This window comes from Corticium candelabrum, chromosome 7, assembly GCF_963422355.1.
Source record: "Corticium candelabrum chromosome 7, ooCorCand1.1, whole genome shotgun sequence".
NCBI lineage: Eukaryota > Metazoa > Porifera > Homoscleromorpha > Homosclerophorida > Plakinidae > Corticium > Corticium candelabrum.
The window spans coordinates 8,070,178-8,088,640 of NC_085091.1; the positions used below are offsets into that span (position 1 = coordinate 8,070,178).

Genomic DNA, 18,463 nt, shown 5'->3' on the forward strand with positions numbered 1-18,463 from the left:
GTGTGGAAACGCGCCTTTGACTCCAGCAGGTAAGTAGCACATAATTTGCGCTCGTGTCATGCAGTTTGAGTACCGGCGCAAGATAAACGCGCCAAAATAGGATGACGCAAGTGCAAATTTCGTCACGTGCAGCATTCGATGTTTACCCTAACTAACAACCACCGGCATGTGCATAAAGAGACAACGTTAGGTCGCTTGTGACACGTTTATCTACCTACAAACGATTGTCCAACAATGTTGTGGTAGTGGTGAGGATGCCCTTCCAGACGATCTCTCAAGAGATAGAATCTCGACCCCAAATCTAGGGTATTCCCGGAGGCGTGTACTGTTGGGTTCAATCATACCTGTTAGGTAATCTACATAACCGGTTTGACAGGGGCACACCGCACTCCTATAAACCGTTACCTCCCCGCTGTAAAGTCAGTCCTTGCATCGCCTGCGCAATACGATGGAGCCAAGAAAGCAAAGGTTAATGCCGTGGCTGTATCAACGCATCGAGGACGGCATGACTCCTGGCCTCTTCTGGATCGACAAATCGCAGCTCATTTTCCAAATGCCTTGGGTGCATGCAAAGAAGAAAAGCTACGACATGGACCGAGACGCGGCGCTTTACAAATCATGGGCTCTCAACAGCGGTAAATACCTCCCCGAACGCGATGAGCCCGATCCAACAACTTGGAAGATCAATTTTCGCTGCGCACTCAACAGCCTGAAAGGACACATCAACCTCGTCAAGACCGACGAGATCGAGGGCTACAGACGAATGCAGTTCAGCCGACAGGCGCTCAACGATCAGCTCGAGTTGGATCAGGCGAGAAATATCGGTAAGACGAGTGTGAGTGTAGGTAGGAGTCGACCCGCTTGATATGCTTCCTGTTCGGCTCGTTAACAGGTCGCAAACTGCTCGACATGCACGGCGGACAGCGTCGCAGTGAATCGTCGTTCAACAGCATGAGCACGCCGTCGTTGCTGCGAAACTTCATGGTGAGTGTCTAGGCGCAATGGACATGGAAATCCGTTTGTGCATGCCCGGTCTGACGCCCTACCTCACCTAGATGTCTCTTGTACAGGAACCTGGATCTCAGTCCGATACATTGTCTATCTGCGATGATCAGAACTACAGAGTTCACGGTACGAAGCATCAGATTTCTCACCCGCTTTCGTTCTGTGTTGTTATCTTTTGCACGCCCGCGTCATCGGTCCCTCCTGTGTTTGTATACTGTTTCTCATGTTGTCATTATCACGTGGAAATGACACACGGGAATTCCCCTTTTTGCAGGAAGTTCTACGCCCGCCAAGTCGTTGAGCAGGAGCGACAGCTCGCTGTCATCACCAGAAAGTCACACAACTGGAGAAATCGACGACCAAGTAAGTGAAGCGAGGATTGGAGGCTGGGGTACCTCTGATGCAATGCGCATGTAAATTTCCCAAACTATAATTAGGTTTCCGGTTCGTTTAGCGGGAACGTCTAATTATGCATGAGCACGTATTTTAATTGATAGGATAATAATACCATTGACGTTTTTCAGCCCAATAGCTACCGAGTGCGGGATGTAATAGGTTGTCTTGTTGTGTTTTGTAGCGGTTGCACGTGGCTCCGGGTCGTTGTCCTTCCCAAGGCAGTGAAAACTCAGAAGATTCAGGCCTTGGTAAGCAGGGGCGCTGTCCAGGTGCGCCCACTTAATGATAACTGTGGGTAATAGGATTGTGTAACTGTTGCTGTTGGCAGATGAAATTGAGTTTATTGGAAGTTTGATTGATCAGCTGACTGAAAGCCCAGCTGAGAGTAGGCATACTTCATCTTGTTGCATGGTCACGTGCGTTGGTACAATGGTCTCATTATGTAGTTTCCTATGATACTGACATATGCATATTCTACTACAATAAGGAAGTCATGAGATTCCGAGTGAGCAATCCAAGAGGCTGCAGAATTTACTGGCCTACTCGTGGTGATGACCTGAAACTTGAACCAGAAGAACATGACCGATTCTTTGGAAGTCATCTCCGAACACAGATTGCTCTCCCAGATCCAGTTTATGACACACCACCATTGAGAAAACTTCTGAAAAGCATGCAAAGAGGCATTCTCTTGGACATGTCCAACAACGATCTATATGCCACACAGTATGGCCGTTGTTCTGTCTACTGCAATGACACACGCATGGAGACTACCGATGCAGGCAAACTGGGTCGGTATGAGAAAACCAAAGTGTTTGACTTCCGAGGCCTTTTTACTCCCCACTTTGAGAATCATTGTGCCAAGTTAGGAGGCTGTCCAAGCACCGAGTTGTTTTTCACATTTGGCCAGAAGTGGCACCACTCGAGACCAGCCGAGGAGAACATCTTGTCCTTCACTGTCACTCATTCATTGGCAAGAAATAAGGTGCAGAGACGCCAGCACACATCTACAACAAAACTGCACCTGCAGTTGGAGATCGATAAGCCGACCAACGAAGATGAGTACGTCAACATACTGTTGGGCTTCTATCCGCCATATTCATATTCCTCTTCTGCAATGCAGTCATCACTTATGTAAGTCGTTTCGGCTTTTTGATGTTGACATGTGAACACATGAATGAAGTTCACTAATAGGTGAACTGATTGCAGTATTCATTAGCTGTTTTATATAGTTGCATCACCTCGCTTCCCTACTGGAAGTACGTGTCTGTAGTTATCCGCTGGATGCCCTAGCATTGATTTTAGTTTTACTAAGTTGCTGTTTGTTAGTCATATGCCCTTTTGATCATTTGATCCTTTTTGTGCTATGGTCTCTTTGACTTTAACATTTGTATAAGCTGGTGCTTCTGACTTCTCAGTAAAGCTGAGATTATGTGACAAATCTAGAAGATTTATATACTGTGAGCTGTGTTTTGCATTTTGCTGTGTCAGAAAGTTATCTTGCATGTGCTCCCTACTGTCACAGATAGATTGTAAAAGTTGGTATCAATTACAATTACAGCTAAGTAATCCATTTTGTCTATTTAAATTTAGATGTACTCACAGACGTGTCACTCTGCTCCCTGGACTAAAAATAGTAGGTATTAGCAGTAGCAACAGATCTGTCTACTCTTATAGACCTTCCACTCCACTCCAGACATTAACTATACCGTGTGTTCTCAGTACACTTAGCTGAACAGTCAGCCTTCCGCAGAAAATGTGTTTGCAGACAACTAAAATGTTGATTTGTTAGCAACTCTAAGATTACCAGCAGTAGATTCACAGTTTCTACTAATTCACTTCCGGTTTAGAAAGGTTGTGACAATGCGTCAACATAGAGAGAAATTTGGCTTTCACTTCATCAGTCAGTTACACAACAACCTGATTTCATCTCACTACAAAAATTGATTTCTCAAAAATTCTATTGGAGAATTAAAAGTATCAAGAAATTCCTTAAGTTGTCAGAAAAAATGCAGAGAAGAAAAAACCATTGTTCCTGATGTTGAGTCAATCAAGCTCCTATCAACAAACTGATGAGTAAGTGAATAAAAATCAAGTTCTGCTCTTAAGTTGTGTAAAAGAAGTTTCATGACAGTTTCAAACCCAGTTTTATAGAATTATTTAGCAGCCATTTTGTTGTTAAAGAAACAACAGGAAACAGATCCTAGTAAATAGGGTTATACTGTAGACCATCATAGCTATGACTGTTACCATATTGGTTTTGTAATGTAAAGCAATGTTTGCCACCATCCAAAAAATTGTTTAGTTTAAGTTTTCTGTTTTTGGTAATTTCTATTGAATATCCCCTAGTTTTGTTACTAGACTGAGGATCCACAATGGACATGTTATGTGGTCTAATTATAAAGTACTTCACACGTAATGTTGTGTATCACTTAATCAATACAATACACAATTAATTAGATACCCATGCAATCACGAGATCGAGTTTGGGACCGCCTAACGAACAGACAGTGGATGCACTGACAGCTAAATGCAAAAAGCAGGAGAACGCTTTGTTCCTTGGTTGTATAACAAGGTTGAAGAAAACTCAATCCCGGGCGTCATCTGGGTAAATAAAAGCGACCTTCTCTGTCAAATTCCGTGGCAGAGAGGAAGCAGGAAGTCTCTAACAAGAGGTCTTACACGCTTGCTGGAAGCTTGGGCAGACTTCTGCGGACGCAGCAAGAAGGCGGATTTGAGCACTTGTTTGAAGGAAGTCAACTACGCCGTGAAGAATACAACGGGATGGCTTCAAACGGTGAAGGTAGATGAAATAGAAGGATACAGACTACTCCAGTTCGACAGAAACGTTTTGCGGGATGTCACTGAAGAAAGAGATACAGAAGAAACGCAAATTGGTAAAATTCAGGCAAACATACTGCTTCATGCACTGTTTAGTTTTATGTATGTTTTATGGTTGTAAGTACATTAATTAATAAATTGCTTCACTAGCTGTGGTTGTACAAATTGTGATGTTTGTGCATATTTCTATGATTGCATGTTTTAATTAAGGCAGGAAAAAGTCAAGTCATGCTAGGCAAGAGCGTTGTCCAGGTGCACCCACGTAGTATGATCATAATCAACAATACAATTGTGTAACTGTTACTGTGGACAGATGAGATCGAAGTTATTGGAAGTTTGATTGACCTGCTGAACAAAAGTAGGCATACTTGGTCTTGATGGTCATGTACATTGCTTCACTAGCTGTGGTTGTACAAACTGTGATGTTCGTGCGTGTTTTTATTGTTGCTTTCAAGGCAGTAACTCAAGTCCTGGTACACAGGAGCTCTGTCCAGGTGTGCCCACATAGTATGATCATGATCAACAGTACAATTCTGTAACTGTTGCTGTTGGCAGATGAGACTGAAGTTATTGGAAGTTTGATTGATCAGCTGACTGCAAGCCCAGCTGAGAGTAGGCATACTTCGTCTTGTTAGTAATGTAGGTTGACACAATGGTTCTAATTTGTAGTTTCCTATGATATTGACATCTGCATATTCTACTACAATAAAGAAGTCATGAGATTCCGAGTGAGCAATCCAAGAGGCTGCAGAATTTACTGGCCTTCTCGTGGTGATGGCCTGAAAATCGATCCAGAAGAACATGACCGATTCTTTGGAAGTCATCTCCGAACACAGGTTGCTCTCCCATATCCGGTTTATGACACACCACCATTGAGGAAACTTCTGAAAAGCATGCAAAGAGGCATCCTCTTGGACATGTCCAACTACGATCTATATGCCACACAGTATGGTCGTTGTTCTGTCTACTGCAATGACACACGCATAGAGACCACCGATGCTGGCAAACTGGGTCGGTATGAGAAAACCAAAGTGTTTGACTACCGAGGCCTTTTCACTTCCCACTTTGAGAATCATTGTGCCAAGTTAGGAGGCTGTCCAAGCACTGAGTTGTTTTTCACATTTGGTCAGAAGTGGCACCACTCGAGACCAGCCGAGGAGAACATCATGTCCTTCACTGTCATTCATTCATTGGCAAGGAGTAAGGTGAAGAGATACCATCATGCAAAATCAACACCAAAACAGAACTTGCAGTTGGAGATAGCTGAGCCGACCAGTGAAGATGAGTATGTCAACATACTACTGGGCTATGATCCACCATATCCATTATCATGAGGCGTTTTCTAGGTTGGCATGTGAGCACATGAATGAAGTTCACTGATAGGTGAACTGATTGCAGTATTCATTAGCTGTTTTATATATAGTTGCATCACCTCGCTTTCCTACTGGAAAGTACATGTCTGTAGTTATCCACTGGATGCTTTAACACTGATGTTAGTTTTGCTAAGGTGTTGTTTGTTAGTCGTATGCCCTTTTGATAATTTGATCCTTTTTGTAGCTATGGTCTCTTTGTACCAGCAACTGATAAGTGAGTGATGAATGAAGTGTGCTGACGTTTGTTAAATGGTGTGCTTCCTACTGACATCACTCATTCCCTTCCACCAAATAACATTACCAAGCCTAGAGACTTTGTCAAGCATAATCCACTGTCTGAAGAATACATCTTCTCTTTATAGTGGCAATGGCACTAAACTAAACACTGACGGTCATCTAATAGTGAATAGTTTAGCTGAGGTAGTTGGGTACCACTAGTCTACACAAAATTACGTACCTTAGTTAATTAATTAGGCCTACATCAATATCCTAATCCCATTCCAAATTGTCTAATTCATTGTATTGTCAAGGCAGATTTAAACAGTCGTTTATCTGTTCCCCTAAGTGAATTTCATCGTTTCTTGTAAAAAATAGAAAACCATAGGAACAAAAAATGCAAATTGTTCTATAACTAGCAACAGAAATACAGTACGTAAGTTCCACTGCTACAAATCGTTGCACCATTACCTTTGTTGAGTTTCTGCACGTTGTCAGTCTTCATCTATTGCCTTCGCTATTGCTATCGCTACTGCAGCATATACGGGATAAACTGTCTAATTCAGAACCCGGATAGTACGGTATGCTATAGGTGGCATGTCACAAACAAAATCCCCCAGCACGTGGAGCGTAGTGCGTTAACCTGTTTCGCCACCAAATAGCGCGTTTCCAACGTGACTGTACTACCGGTAGACCGTAAACCGTACGGAAAGTCGAGGTGGCAGCCATGCAGAGCGCTATGGTAGTAGCCTCTAGCTAGCTAGCTAGTCTAGCTAGGAGGTCGTTGAGCTTCACTCTCGGGGTGAAATGCAAACATGCTTTCTTTCAAAGAAATCCTCTTGTTCGTGGATCCCTTTCACCGAGAGAAGTCTCTTCTAAGCAGCAATGCTTCTACTGCAAGAAAACCGACCGGAATTACAAGAAACACCTACCGTATCTCCGCCCCTAGAGAGTCGCTTCGGCCTAACTTGGGCACGTGTAATTGTTTTCCTGCTTCCGAAAGGGCGGGCCCTTCTGAAAATCCCTCCCCCAGCCTCCTTTCTCGCTACAAATGACTAGATGGTTTGCAAAGAAAAGGTCGCAGTTTAGGTTTACACAGTCGTGCAGTACGCATCCACATGAGCTCTCGCGAGGCCTCTTCCTCTTGGCCGCCCCGACGCATCAAGCGAAGCAGAGGGCCTATTTATAGCCACCAGGTAACAGCGGCCGCTACATTTGCTCGCTCAACCTAGCCTTTCCGGTTTCGCCCGGAAAGATCGCAAATCTTACGGTGCTCTGAACTGATTACAGGATGTGCCGGCCTACAAATACGAGAGAGGGGACTCGCGAAAAGAACGAGACGCAGATGCGAGTGGTAAGTACTGCTTCCTGCCTCAATGTTGTCTCGTCAGAGGAAGGGAAATGTGCCATCTAGACAGACAATTTCGTGACGAGCGGATGTCTTTTTCGACTGTAGAGAATACACAAACCGTGCTTGCCTCGAGATCTGGAAGGAAGTCATTCAAGCGCAGCTCACGCGTCGCACAGCCGGCAACTGAAGTAAGCACGTGATGACAACACGAATGGCTACTGTAGTACATGCAGTGTGCCCGCGTGTACGATATCATATGTCTGTAGGTTTCTAGCCTGAAAGACAAGAATGCTAGCAGCAAAGATGATGAAGACGGTACCCTCAACTCGTTGTTCTCCAAGAGCGGTGAGATGGAGCCTAGTGGTTGACTTTTGTTACTTGAAGAATGAAAAACTGTCTTGTAGTCCCCTCAACAAGTCAAGATTCGATGAACATTGAGGTTCTTCCTAGCGCATGCAAAGAAGCCGAGGACCTACCGACAGTGAATGACGAAAGCAGTATGTCGATCATCGGTCTGTACCTGTCTGCATGGCTTGATGCGTTAGTATAGAGTAGCGACTACAGACTCACGCATCGTGTTTGCCCGTGCACATGCAAACAGGCCGGTGAGAGAGGCAAATCGAGTACGCACGAAGACTAGGGGGCCCTACTATTCGCACAACAGAAGAAAGCGTAGAAGAAAAAGCGACCACAATAGCTTTTCTTCCTCGCAACCACGCATAAAAAAGCACTCGGTCCAAAATCTAGTGAGACATGCATGCACCCATTCTCTATTATGCACTAGCTTCCTTGCACTTCTTCACGAGCTGCGCAATATGCAGTTCTAGACTTCACGGACTAGTAGTATAGTCACAAAGCTTTAGTAGCAACGCACACTGCATAGAACGAGACTTTCATTGCATGATATAAACCCAGACTGCACAAAAAACAGCTGTCTATGCTAGATTTTGTGCTAGGACAACAGAGATCTGGGAGAGATGCATAGATGCAAGCATGCAGACTACTCTAGAGATATATAAGTAACCAATAACCGACTGCACGGGCTAGTGGCGATTTACTAACAACTATATACTCGAGCACACTTCTATTTACGTCAAAGTTTGATGAGAATCTTATTCTTATTCTTCTCTGTGTATAGCTCAGTGTGACATGGACATCATTGTGTACTACAACACCGCAGAGGTTGCTCGCCACCACGTCACTAATAACTTTGGCTGCCGTCTTTTCTACTGTCCCGAGTTCTTTGACCGAGTGAAAAAGGTAGACCTCCTCGATCCCGACGGTTTTCAGCGGGGATTTGGTAACCCGAGACGACAACAAATCAGTCTTCCTCGACCGTCAGAGTCACATACAGATCTCTTGAAATTGCTGACTAGTATGCAAAGAGGTTTACTACTAGACATAACCTCCAAAGATGCATTTGCCACCAATTTGTCCCAATGTGCTGTCTACTGCAGCGATACCAGATATATGACGATCGAAGCGGGCAGGCTAAAAAGGAAAGAGCGCACAAAGGTGTTTCACTACAGCAATAGATTTCTTCCATTTCTTGAGAGTCATTGCAAAGGTGCAAATCCTTGTCCTAGTTCGGAGTTGTTCTTTACTTTTGGTCAAACGTGGAGTGCCGACCATCCAGCAGAGCAGAATTTGCTGTATATTGTGATGGTGCACTGTCTAGCAAGATGTCAAGTTCAGGCAAAGAGTATTGACGTACAAAATTTGACATCAGATATCTCAATTGAAGTAGAAGAATCAGATGACGATGATAAACAATTGTTGCAAATGTTCCAGGAAAATTCTGTACATACGTCGCCAAGAGACGTGCAGGAAAAAGATGCTGCACTACTGAAAGCACAGTTATAGATACAGGTGAAACACTAAAACTGAAATTGAAGGATGATGTTGGAAAAATTACACTGGCTGTTTCATCTTTTGCAGGTTACTTGTCTCCAGATGATTTACAAACACATACTAAGAATGAAGCTAGGATGTAAAATTTTAATTTTATTGATAATGAAAAGAATAGACCACTAAGATAATAATATATGCGCATGCGCATATGTTTCTGTGAACAATAGTAGAAGACTTCGAAGACTTACTATACTAAGTCGAAGCTGGAGAGCTACCTGTAAGTTGCGTAACGAGATGAGACCGAAAGCGCTCTAGTAGTGCATTTTCAGACAACTGAAGACGGCATGGAAGCTGTGAGGTAAACGTATACGTATACACATACAACTCACACTAGGAGCGTTAGCTTACGTAACTACTGAACTGTGGGTTTTTGCTAAAAATTCGCTACAAGACACTCTATATGTCAAGCTCCCGGATCATTTGTTTGAAAGGACTGCAAAATTAGACTCAACCCAGTCTCTCTTCTGCAACCTAGGTGTAGTAGGACACACCAATAGTTAGACGAGAGCTCAGGCCGCTGCCTCAAGACCGATAAGCCATCACATTGCACCAGCTAAAACTGTTTGACGAACGTACCACTGTCTCTTACTTGTGCTTTTCCGGGCTAGACAAGGAGGTCTGGCTACGCGAGACTATAGGACGATATCAGAGAGCCATAGGGCCTAGCCAGCCCTAGCTACTACTAGAAGCCGAACCGTTTCTACAGTATTCTACTGGCAATTTTGCTGTTTGTTGTCGACGGCTCTGAATCAGACTTACCCATGTGCTTCTTTCAGTTTCGGGTCCAAAACGGCGTGCAGTCCGTGCTGGGCCTTCTTCCGGTGTAGAACAATGTTGGAGATCAGCAGGAAGAGCCTTTTTCGTTGTGGCTGTACATGTACGACATCCACATCCAACCGAATGAGCCGTGAGACACGCGTGTAACGTAACTGTGTTCCATGTCCCTTCTATTTTGGCCACAGGCGCAAATGTGTCAATTTGGAATTCCAAGGCTAGCGCTTGTTGCCTAGTGGAAAAAAGGTGCCCGCAAGTACCGCTAAACAAGGACAACGCTTAGAACATCTGGTAGACCACACAGCAAGAAGAAGGGAGTCGTTTTAGTACGGAAGTGACCATCCCAGCTAGATAGGTCAGCGTCTGAGAACGATATAGATAACTGTCCATTGATTCTTAATTGAATACATCGTACAGTACACTTTCCGTATACCACACCAACGCAATAATTGCACTTACCTGTCTTTCCGCTTGCTGCAAGGTAGCCTCGAACTTCCACCCACAGTGACAGGGCGGATCCAGAGGGCGGAATCTGTACAGTACGTGTTACTGTTTTTTAGTGTGCTAGACGTAACCGTTTTAAAAATTATGTATAAAGCCAGATATTTAAAATTACACTGGAAATACAAATTTATACAAATCTTTTGTCAATTTGCAAATTATCATGACGTTGCATGCCTACCTAATAGTTCTGTGTATCTGATAGAGATACTTAGCGTTTCTCTCTATCTTTGCAGCAGGTGGGAGAAAACTTGCTATAAACGCACCAAGCAGGTTTCTACTAATTTATTTTTAATCAAATTGATTAGCCCTAGTTTTGCCATTTAGTAGACGGAGAACATAGACACTTCATATGTCCTAGGTGGTATACTATACATCAAATGTTTATTAAATAATTAATTAATTAATTAATAATCAAAATTGTTAGTGAATTTTACGCTGCACGCATGCTCTGTACAGTGTACGCTACGAATGTGTAGATACGTTGCCTCTGGCTGCTGCTGCTTCTGTAGACTTACCGAGTGGTCACAGCCCACGCGCAATCACGAGATCAATTTCAGTGTGAGTTTGGAAACGCCTAGCAAACAGATCCATTGTGGCATGCAGCAAAATGCAAGAAGCAGGAGAACGCTTTGTTTGTTGGTTGTATAACAAGGTTGAAGAAGACTCGATCCCGGGAGTTATCTGGGTAAATAAACGCGACCTTCTCTGTCAAATTCCGTGGCAGAGAGGAAGCAGGAAGTCTCTAACAGGAGGAAGCATTACACGCTTGCTGGAAGCTTGGGCAGACTTCTGCGGGCGGGGCCAAGAGCCAGATTTGCGCACTTGCATGAAGGAAGTCAACTACGCTGTGCAGAATTTGGAGGGATGGCTTAGGACGGTGAAGGTAGATGAAATAGAAGGATACAGACTACTGCAGTTCGATAGGAATGCTTTGCGGAGTGTCATTCAGGCAAGAGATACGGGAGAAACGCAAAATGGTAAAATTCAGACGCACTGCCTGCTTCACTCATGATCACTTTGATGTGTTTAGTTTCTAAGTGTGTTTTTATGGTTGTACTGCTTGTTTGTACATTGCTTCTCTACTAACTAATGTTTGTGTGTATTTTTCTATTGTTGTTTCTTAGGCCTCACATGCACAGCAGTTGAGGAAGCAGAAGAGAGTCTGGAAGAAAGCTCACGATCCTCACTAGAATTTCGTCTTCAAACTGTGCCTTGCCAAGAAGAACATCACAGGAGGAAAAGAACTCGTCAGCCTTTGCCTTCACTCAAAACAGCACTTTCAAGTATATTTAATATTAATTAATTAACGTGTTATTGAGTCAATAGTATACATGTGAAACTGTAGAAAAGGTCAGTCGTGTGAATTCTCCAGTGGCCGAAAATGTAGGATTGAGCTTGTTAATTTGTTTATGTAAAAATCGAACTTATAGCATCTAATTTTATTCAGGAGTGTCCAGAAGAGAGCAAACTTCTACGTTTGCCAACTCCCTTAGGGGACAGACATACACATGTCAAGAGTCCACCAGATAGCCAAATATCTGATATGCTAAGTAATTACTGTATCTCATGTCTGTGTAACAATGTTTCACAGAGCATTTTGTGTACGTTTGCAGGGCCAAGTGGAATGGAGGTAATCGTGTTTTATTTCAATAGAGAAGTTGCTCGCCATTACATTAGAGACGCGGTGGGCTGTCTTCTCTACTATAATCAACATTCTCAGCCAAAGTATCATACATGTGGTGATTCTCTTGTTTACATCGCACTACCCAACCCAGACACTGGCTTCGGAACACCGAGTTTGAAACGACTACTCCAAAGCATGCAGCTCGGTGTATTAATAGAAATGAGGAATAACGACATATTTGCAAAACAGTTAGGTTTCTGTTCGGTGTATTGCAATGATACACGATATGAAACTCATTCGGAAGGAAAAATCAGACGACTCGATGGCACGAGAGTGTATGATTTTCAGCTATTTTGTTCGCACTTTGAGAGTCATTGTAATGGGCAAGGAGGCTGTCCTAGTACTGAGATTTACATGACATTCGGACAGGCGTGGAATTGCCATCGTTCTAGTGAAGAAAATCTTTTATCTGTAGCTGTGATTCATTGTCTGGCTAGGACTCGAGTACAGGAACTCAGTCCTCACAGACCTGGTGCTGAAATTATCGAGACTGTTGAACTTGAGATCGATGAAAAGACGGACGAAGATGATCAGATTGAATTACGTTTTGGTGTACAGCTTCCTGAACAGTGACAATAACAACGTGTTTGTCAGGTCTTCCAGCTTTATTTGATTACTTTAGCTTTCTTGACTGTAACTATATTCAGTGCTTCTGGCACTTTTTAAGAAAGGACAGTAAATATATATTCATGTACAATATTTTGTCACACATTGTAGCCACTATGAGATCTATCTTTTGTTGCCTGCAGCTGTGTTGTCTGGTACTTTCTTTGTGAGCTTGTTTACTTGCTTGTGATTCAGTTTAGTTTGTAGTTTATGTGGGTTGGAATGGAATGCATGAAATGACTGTAAATGCCTGTGTGTGTGTGTGTGTGTGTGTGTGTGTGTGTGTGTGTGTGTGTGTGTGTGTGTGTTTGTGTCAGTATGTTGAAGTCTGTTTTGGTTCTATTCGAATTGCATTTGTGGTGTGTGTGTGTGTGTGTGTGTGTGTGTGTGTGTGTGTGTGTGTGTGTGTGTGGTGTGTCAAGTGTTGAAGTCTCTTTTGGTTCTATTCTAATTTCATTCGTGATGTTTGGTTTTTACAGTGCTATTTACGTTGTTGTTTGTAGACTGAAGAGAATATTTAGGTGCATGTGTGGTAGAGGGCATACACGTGTAGCACGTGATTTCTAATCCGGGAACGTGCCTTGCGCAATATTACTTCTCTTTGACACGAGGCTGTTGCACGTTCGCACAGACATCGATTTTTGTCCTAGTGATGTCTCTCACACCTGTTTTTCTGCTTACAGTTGTTGCATTAGCATGCAGTGGTCAAGGCTACGCAGCGTCTCGAACTGGGAAGTCCCCCTCATCACACCTGGTGACAAGTTCAGTCAATTCAAACTCGACTACCGGAGTTCCGACTACAGCCGCCACGGAAGACACAACAACAGGAAGTACAACGAAGGCAACTGAAGCTGCAACTACAACAACCGCTTCAACTACAGCTGCTACCACAAAACAACCAACTACAGCTAGTACAACAAAAGCTGCAACTACAGCTGCTACCACAAAACAACCAACTACAGCTAGTACAACAAAAGCTGCAACTACAGCTGCTACCACAAAACAACCAACTACAGCTAGTACAACAAAAGCTGCAACTACAGCTGCTACCACAAAACAACCAACTACAGCTACAACAAAAGCTGCAACTACAGCTGCTACCACAAAACAACCAACTACAGCAGGTACAACAAAAGCTGCAACTACAGCAGGTACTACAAAAGCTGCAACTACAGCAGGTACAACAAAAGCTGCAACTACAGCTGCTACCACAAAACAACCAACTACAGCAGGTACAACAAAAGCTGCAACTACAGCTGCTACCACGAAACAACCAACTACAGCTGGTACAACAAAAGCTGCAACTACAGCCATCACAGGAAAGCCGACCAACAATTCAACAACGCCCTCAAACACTACATCTCATCCGACCAACAATTCAATAACGCCATCAAACACTACATCTCATCGTCCTACATCTAATTCGACCACAACATCTACTTCGTCTAGGCACGTCACAGTTGTTACTACACATCACGGTCATACTAGGTCACCGTCACCTCAGAAGGAAACATGCAGCTGCTCTGGGAAGCTTGGAATTGCAATCCCAGTGACTCTCGTTCTGACGGCGCTTGCTACAATACTGATTTTCTTTGCTCTGCTGAAGAATGGCGTCATCAGCAGCCCGGCGTCTCACAAATACAGTAAGGTCGAATCGTAATGTGGACCTTCTAACGGTTTGTTCTCACTCTGTTCTTTTCGAGACGATTAGTGCATTCTCATGCTATATACTAACACAGCTGTTATAGCTGGACGTGATTACATTTGCGTTGCTAGAGATAATTTTGATGGTGCTGACCAATACTGTAGAAGACTTGCGAATTGAAGTTACTGTCATGGCAAACATTTGTAGTGAAATATGACATTTGGCTCATGCCCCAAGACTCCGGTAGGCTGCGAAACGAACGATGCCGGTGAAATAATGAGCAGGAATTAAGTTAAAATTAATTAAGCAATTGTATAGTCATTGTACTCGGACACCCACCGTCTACGGAATCCGCACGTTTCCTGTCTTAATTAAATATCACGTAGGCGTAAGAAGTTTTCGAGGTGTCGGGCGCCACGCCACGCGTATTCATCTCTTTTGTGTAATGCAGTGAGGCAGGAAAATTATGGCGAAGCACAGTCCACACGGTTCCTAGCTAACCCTTGTAACATTAATTTTTATTCCAGCCGTAAGTCATCCATCCTTCCTTTCTAATTACGTTTGTGTGGGAGAACTTCATGTCTCCAGCGGACTGTAAAAAGGGCTACTCAGCGGTCCTAGCAATTGTCGCATTGCGATGCATGCACGATAACTATTGAAACTACAGTATACAGTAATGCAGACGCCAACTCTCAAGCTCATCCGATTCTAGGTCCTCCAGCTTGGTAATACGGTATATAGCAATCTGTTTTACGAAATAACACGAGAGATTGTCAGGGTTCGCGTTGTACCTCTAGAAGAATGAGTCTTCGCTTAGTTATGGCGAGATGCCCTAAATTCAGATTCTTTACTCACGATCATATTCAAACCCCTATCATATTGTCGCATCACATCTCAAAGGCGCTGCATATTAGGTCAAGTGCTCTACAAATTAAGCTAATTAATATTAGGTCCCCTCATTGAACAATTTTGTCACAACTGTTGTGGTATAGAGATAGACAGCTATAGCCGACCATGTGTTGAGTTAGCATATGCGCCACTTGCTCTAGACATGCGCACGGTGCATGCACCACTTGCTCTAAACATTCGCACGGCGCTCACGGTGCTACTGACTGCAGTAACGTGCATCTTAGATTGACGTGCATAGTTTCCTTGTGATGGTTGTTTAACTAGAAACTATGTTTATGAAGGAACTGAAAAATCTTTCTGAGCACCAGACTGCTGTCATATGAATGGCAAAATAGTATTTGTTGGTGCATTTCGTCAACTCAAACAATAGTGATTTCGATTTTGGTGAACAATGATAGCATGAGACCGCGATACGGGAGTTTTATAAACACTATCTAGATTAAGCGCATGCTCCTACTCTAAACTCGGCGATGTACTTCACACGCGTTCTTCTTCTTGGAGTCACTTTGACAGCCAGTCTACCTAACGACATACGAAGTGTGAAATCTAATGCCCTTTACCTACATTCAGCATCAACAGTTTCAACCACCGGTACGTCAACAGTCATCTCTACTACCGACACGACTACAGACCAAACCAAAACTGCACCAAAATCAGTACACTCGAGAGCTACAAGTACAGGAATGAGAGTCCATAGCACTATAGCGAGAAAGTCCGTTACTGCTGAAAGCATTTTGCCAACATCTGAAACACCTTGTACAACTTCATGGCCATTGACCACTACAGGAGCAGCCACTAGTGGCACAACATCACCTTCAAGACCATTAAACAGGACTACGCGTACTGTCACCAAAAAAACAACAACCACTAGTGCCACAACCTCACCTTCAAGACCATGGCCATTGACCAGTACTACACATACTGCCACCAAAAGAGCAACCACTAGTGCCACAACTTCACCATCAAGACCATGGCCACCGACAAGTAACACTAGTGCTACAACATCACCTTCACCATCGAGACCATGGCCACCGACCAGTAACACTTCAGCTACAACATCACCTTCACCATCAAGACCATGGCCACCGACCAGTAACACTAGCGCTACAACATCACCTTCACCATCAAGACCATGGCCACCGACCAGTAACACTAGCGCTACAACATCACCTTCACCATCAAGACCATGGCCACCGACCAGTAACACCACAGCTACAACATCACCTTCACCATCAAGACCATGGCCACCGACCAGTAACACTACCACTACAATATCACCTTCACCATCAAGACCATGGCCACCGACCAGTAACACTAGCGCTACAACATCACCTTCACCATCAAGACCATGGCCACCGACCAGTAACACTACCACTACAATATCACCTTCACCATCAAGACCATGGCCACCGACCAGTAACACTAGCGCTACAACATCACCTTCACCATCAAGACCATGGCCACCGACCAGTAACACTTCAGCTACAACATCACCTTCACCATCAAGACCATGGCCACCGACCAGTAACACTTCAGCTACAACATCACCTTCACCATCAAGACCATGGCCACCGACCAGTAACACCACAGCTACAACATCACCTTCACCATCAAGACCATGGTCACCGACCAGTAACACTTCAGCTACAACATCACCTTCACCATCAAGACCATGGCCACCGACCAGTAACACTTCAGCTACAACATCACCTTCACCATCAAGACCATGGCCACCGACCAGTAACACTACCACTACAATATCACCTTCACCATCAAGACCATGGCCACCGACCAGTAACACTAGCGCTACAAGATCACCTTCACCATCAAGACCATGGCCACCGACCAGTAACACTAGCGCTACAACATCACCTTCACCATCAAGACCATGGCCACCGACCAGTAACACTTCAGCTACAACATCACCTTCACCATCAAGACCATGGCCACCGACCAGTAACACCACAGCTACAACATCACCTTCACCATCAAGACCATGGCCACCGACCAGTAACACTTCAGCTACAACATCACCTTCACCATCAAGACCATGGCCACCGACCAGTAACACTTCAGCTACAACATCACCTTCACCATCAAGACCATGGCCACCGACCAGTAACACCACAGCTACAACATCACCTTCACCATCAAGACCATGGCCACCGACCAGTAACACCACAGCTACAACATCACCTTCACCATCAAGACCATGGCCACCGACCAGTAACACTTCAGCTACAACATCACCTTCACCATCAAGACCATGGCCACCGACCAGTAACACTAGTGCTACAACATCACCTTCACCATCAAGACCATGGCCACCGACCAGTAACACTTCAGCTACAACATCACCTTCACCATCAAGACCATGGCCACCGACCAGTAACACTAGCGCTACAACATCACCTTCACCATCAAGACCATGGCCACCGACCAGTAACACTACCACTACAATATCACCTTCACCATCAAGACCATGGCCACCAAATACTAACACTGCCACCATAAGTTACAATTCCATAAGTCCAACCCCAACAGCTTCATACAAGCCAACGTCAGGCCACCCAACAAGCTACAGTAATATACCAACTAGTCACACACCAACCAACACAACAAACAATCACAAGCCAACTTCTACAAGTCTTCCCCATCAACATCCATCATGTAAATGTTCAACAGAACTTGGAATTGCAGTTCCAGTGACACTTGTATCGACATCAATCATTGCAATATTTGTCTGTTATACTTTATTGAAAAACAAAATGGTCCGTGTGCCCTACAAACAGTTTGAAAATGCTGTAAATATTGAGGAATCCACAAGCGAGCAATCTACTTATACTTATACCTTGATTGACAGTCAAGGCTCTGCTAGCTTCTCCAGTAGCTCTGAAAAAGAGCAGACAAAGAAAGAATTGACTGAAGCATTTTGTTAGATTTAATTGTTTCCATTTGTTGATGAATCATCGAGTGTACAATACACCAAGAATCTTGCTTGCTCTATCAAACTAGTCTACTGTGTATATACATTGCATCTATAAGAAAGTGACAAGTAGTTTGTTTCCCTGACATAGCTAACACGTAAGCTCTAATTAAGTTTACACCACCACTACAATTTGTAGTCTTGCCTAGCTAGCCATTCCACCTCTTTCCCACTGGAAGATGATGAAAGGAGAAGAGGCTGGCTATGCGAGACTACAGTATATATCCATAGCGTTATTTTAATAACTAAACAGATACGTCTACTT

At 43.9% G+C, this 18,463-nt stretch overlaps 6 protein-coding genes across 10 annotated transcripts; 5 read left to right on the forward strand and 1 right to left on the reverse strand.

Moving 5' to 3' along the window:
* The first annotated feature begins 409 nt into the window (after positions 1-409).
* LOC134181966 (interferon regulatory factor 4-like) lies at positions 410-2,862 on the forward strand. Of its 2 annotated transcripts, none has more exons than XM_062649264.1 (7): positions 410-824; positions 893-984; positions 1,071-1,131; positions 1,280-1,368; positions 1,583-1,670; positions 1,730-1,786; positions 1,848-2,862. In XM_062649264.1, the coding sequence occupies exons 1-7, from the start codon at positions 449-451 to the stop codon at positions 2,534-2,536; spliced, it is 1,452 nt and encodes a 483-aa protein (XP_062505248.1). In that variant the 5' UTR covers positions 410-448; the 3' UTR covers positions 2,537-2,862. The 2 variants fall into 2 exon arrangements, with proteins under 2 accessions (XP_062505248.1, XP_062505249.1); XM_062649265.1 differs by having other exon boundaries at positions 1,583-1,649.
* A 1,001-nt stretch (positions 2,863-3,863) lies between these two features.
* Positions 3,864-5,799, forward strand: LOC134182691 (interferon regulatory factor 3-like). 2 transcript variants are annotated; one of them, XM_062650122.1, is made up of 6 exons: positions 3,864-4,295; positions 4,450-4,491; positions 4,553-4,597; positions 4,695-4,733; positions 4,795-4,851; positions 4,909-5,799. In XM_062650122.1, exons 1-6 carry the CDS (start codon positions 3,929-3,931, stop codon positions 5,571-5,573), a joined length of 1,215 nt encoding a protein of 404 aa, XP_062506106.1. In that variant the 5' UTR covers positions 3,864-3,928; the 3' UTR covers positions 5,574-5,799. The 2 variants fall into 2 exon arrangements, with proteins under 2 accessions (XP_062506106.1, XP_062506107.1); XM_062650123.1 differs by lacking the exon at positions 4,450-4,491.
* Positions 5,800-7,265: 1,466 nt separating this feature from the next.
* On the forward strand, positions 7,266-14,539 carry LOC134181820 (uncharacterized). Its single transcript, XM_062649089.1, has 12 exons — positions 7,266-7,367; positions 7,446-7,524; positions 7,584-7,676; positions 8,318-9,040; positions 9,118-9,169; positions 10,825-10,926; positions 10,972-11,345; positions 11,493-11,651; positions 11,714-11,751; positions 11,816-11,918; positions 11,982-12,604; positions 13,212-14,539. The coding sequence occupies exons 1-12, from the start codon at positions 7,266-7,268 to the stop codon at positions 14,316-14,318; spliced, it is 3,555 nt and encodes a 1,184-aa protein (XP_062505073.1). The 3' UTR covers positions 14,319-14,539.
* Positions 9,104-12,751, forward strand: LOC134182689 (interferon regulatory factor 6-like). 3 transcript variants are annotated; one of them, XM_062650119.1, is made up of 6 exons: positions 9,104-9,388; positions 10,845-11,345; positions 11,493-11,651; positions 11,714-11,751; positions 11,816-11,918; positions 11,982-12,751. In XM_062650119.1, exons 2-6 carry the CDS (start codon positions 10,976-10,978, stop codon positions 12,623-12,625), a joined length of 1,314 nt encoding a protein of 437 aa, XP_062506103.1. In that variant the 5' UTR covers positions 9,104-9,388; positions 10,845-10,975; the 3' UTR covers positions 12,626-12,751. The 3 variants fall into 3 exon arrangements, with proteins under 3 accessions (XP_062506103.1, XP_062506105.1, XP_062506104.1); XM_062650121.1 differs by having other exon boundaries at positions 10,878-11,345; XM_062650120.1 differs by lacking the exon at positions 9,104-9,388 and having other exon boundaries at positions 10,792-11,345.
* A 1,132-nt stretch (positions 14,540-15,671) lies between the features above and the next one.
* On the forward strand, positions 15,672-16,524 carry LOC134181821 (mucin-2-like). Its single transcript, XM_062649090.1, has 2 exons — positions 15,672-16,423; positions 16,504-16,524. Exons 1-2 carry the CDS (start codon positions 15,683-15,685, stop codon positions 16,522-16,524), a joined length of 762 nt encoding a protein of 253 aa, XP_062505074.1. The 5' UTR covers positions 15,672-15,682.
* Positions 16,525-16,526: 2 nt separating this feature from the next.
* Positions 16,527-17,867, reverse strand: LOC134181822 (spidroin-1-like). Its single transcript, XM_062649091.1, has 2 exons — positions 16,585-17,867; positions 16,527-16,532 (listed from the first exon to the last, which is right to left on the reverse strand). Exons 1-2 carry the CDS (start codon positions 17,722-17,724, stop codon positions 16,527-16,529), a joined length of 1,146 nt encoding a protein of 381 aa, XP_062505075.1. The 5' UTR covers positions 17,725-17,867.
* Positions 17,868-18,463: the final 596 nt, after the last annotated feature.

Coding starts and splice junctions, on each gene's coding strand:
- LOC134181966 (XM_062649264.1), top strand. CDS start 449: ATGGAGCCAAGAAAGCAAAGGTTAATGCCGTGGCTGTATCAACGCATC. Junction 825..892: donor GGATCAGGCGAGAAATATCG/GTAAGACGAGTG, acceptor GCTCGTTAACAG/GTCGCAAACTGCTCGACATG. Junction 1,132..1,279: donor TCAGAACTACAGAGTTCACG/GTACGAAGCATC, acceptor CCCTTTTTGCAG/GAAGTTCTACGCCCGCCAAG.
- LOC134182691 (XM_062650122.1), top strand. CDS start 3,929: ATGCAAAAAGCAGGAGAACGCTTTGTTCCTTGGTTGTATAACAAGGTT. Junction 4,598..4,694: donor GATTGACCTGCTGAACAAAA/GTAGGCATACTT, acceptor GTTGCTTTCAAG/GCAGTAACTCAAGTCCTGGT. Junction 4,852..4,908: donor GACTGCAAGCCCAGCTGAGA/GTAGGCATACTT, acceptor TCTAATTTGTAG/TTTCCTATGATATTGACATC.
- LOC134181820 (XM_062649089.1), top strand. CDS start 7,266: ATGTCTTTTTCGACTGTAGAGAATACACAAACCGTGCTTGCCTCGAGA. Junction 7,525..7,583: donor CTCGTTGTTCTCCAAGAGCG/GTGAGATGGAGC, acceptor ACTGTCTTGTAG/TCCCCTCAACAAGTCAAGAT. Junction 9,041..9,117: donor ACTACTGAAAGCACAGTTAT/AGATACAGGTGA, acceptor CATCTTTTGCAG/GTTACTTGTCTCCAGATGAT.
- LOC134182689 (XM_062650119.1), top strand. CDS start 10,976: ATGCAAGAAGCAGGAGAACGCTTTGTTTGTTGGTTGTATAACAAGGTT. Junction 11,652..11,713: donor ACTCAAAACAGCACTTTCAA/GTATATTTAATA, acceptor GTGAAACTGTAG/AAAAGGTCAGTCGTGTGAAT. Junction 11,919..11,981: donor CCAAATATCTGATATGCTAA/GTAATTACTGTA, acceptor GTACGTTTGCAG/GGCCAAGTGGAATGGAGGTA.
- LOC134181821 (XM_062649090.1), top strand. CDS start 15,683: ATGTACTTCACACGCGTTCTTCTTCTTGGAGTCACTTTGACAGCCAGT. Junction 16,424..16,503: donor CACCGACCAGTAACACCACA/GCTACAACATCA, acceptor TTCACCATCAAG/ACCATGGCCACCGACCAGTA.
- LOC134181822 (XM_062649091.1), bottom strand. CDS start 17,724: ATGGTGGCAGTGTTAGTATTTGGTGGCCATGGTCTTGATGGTGAAGGT.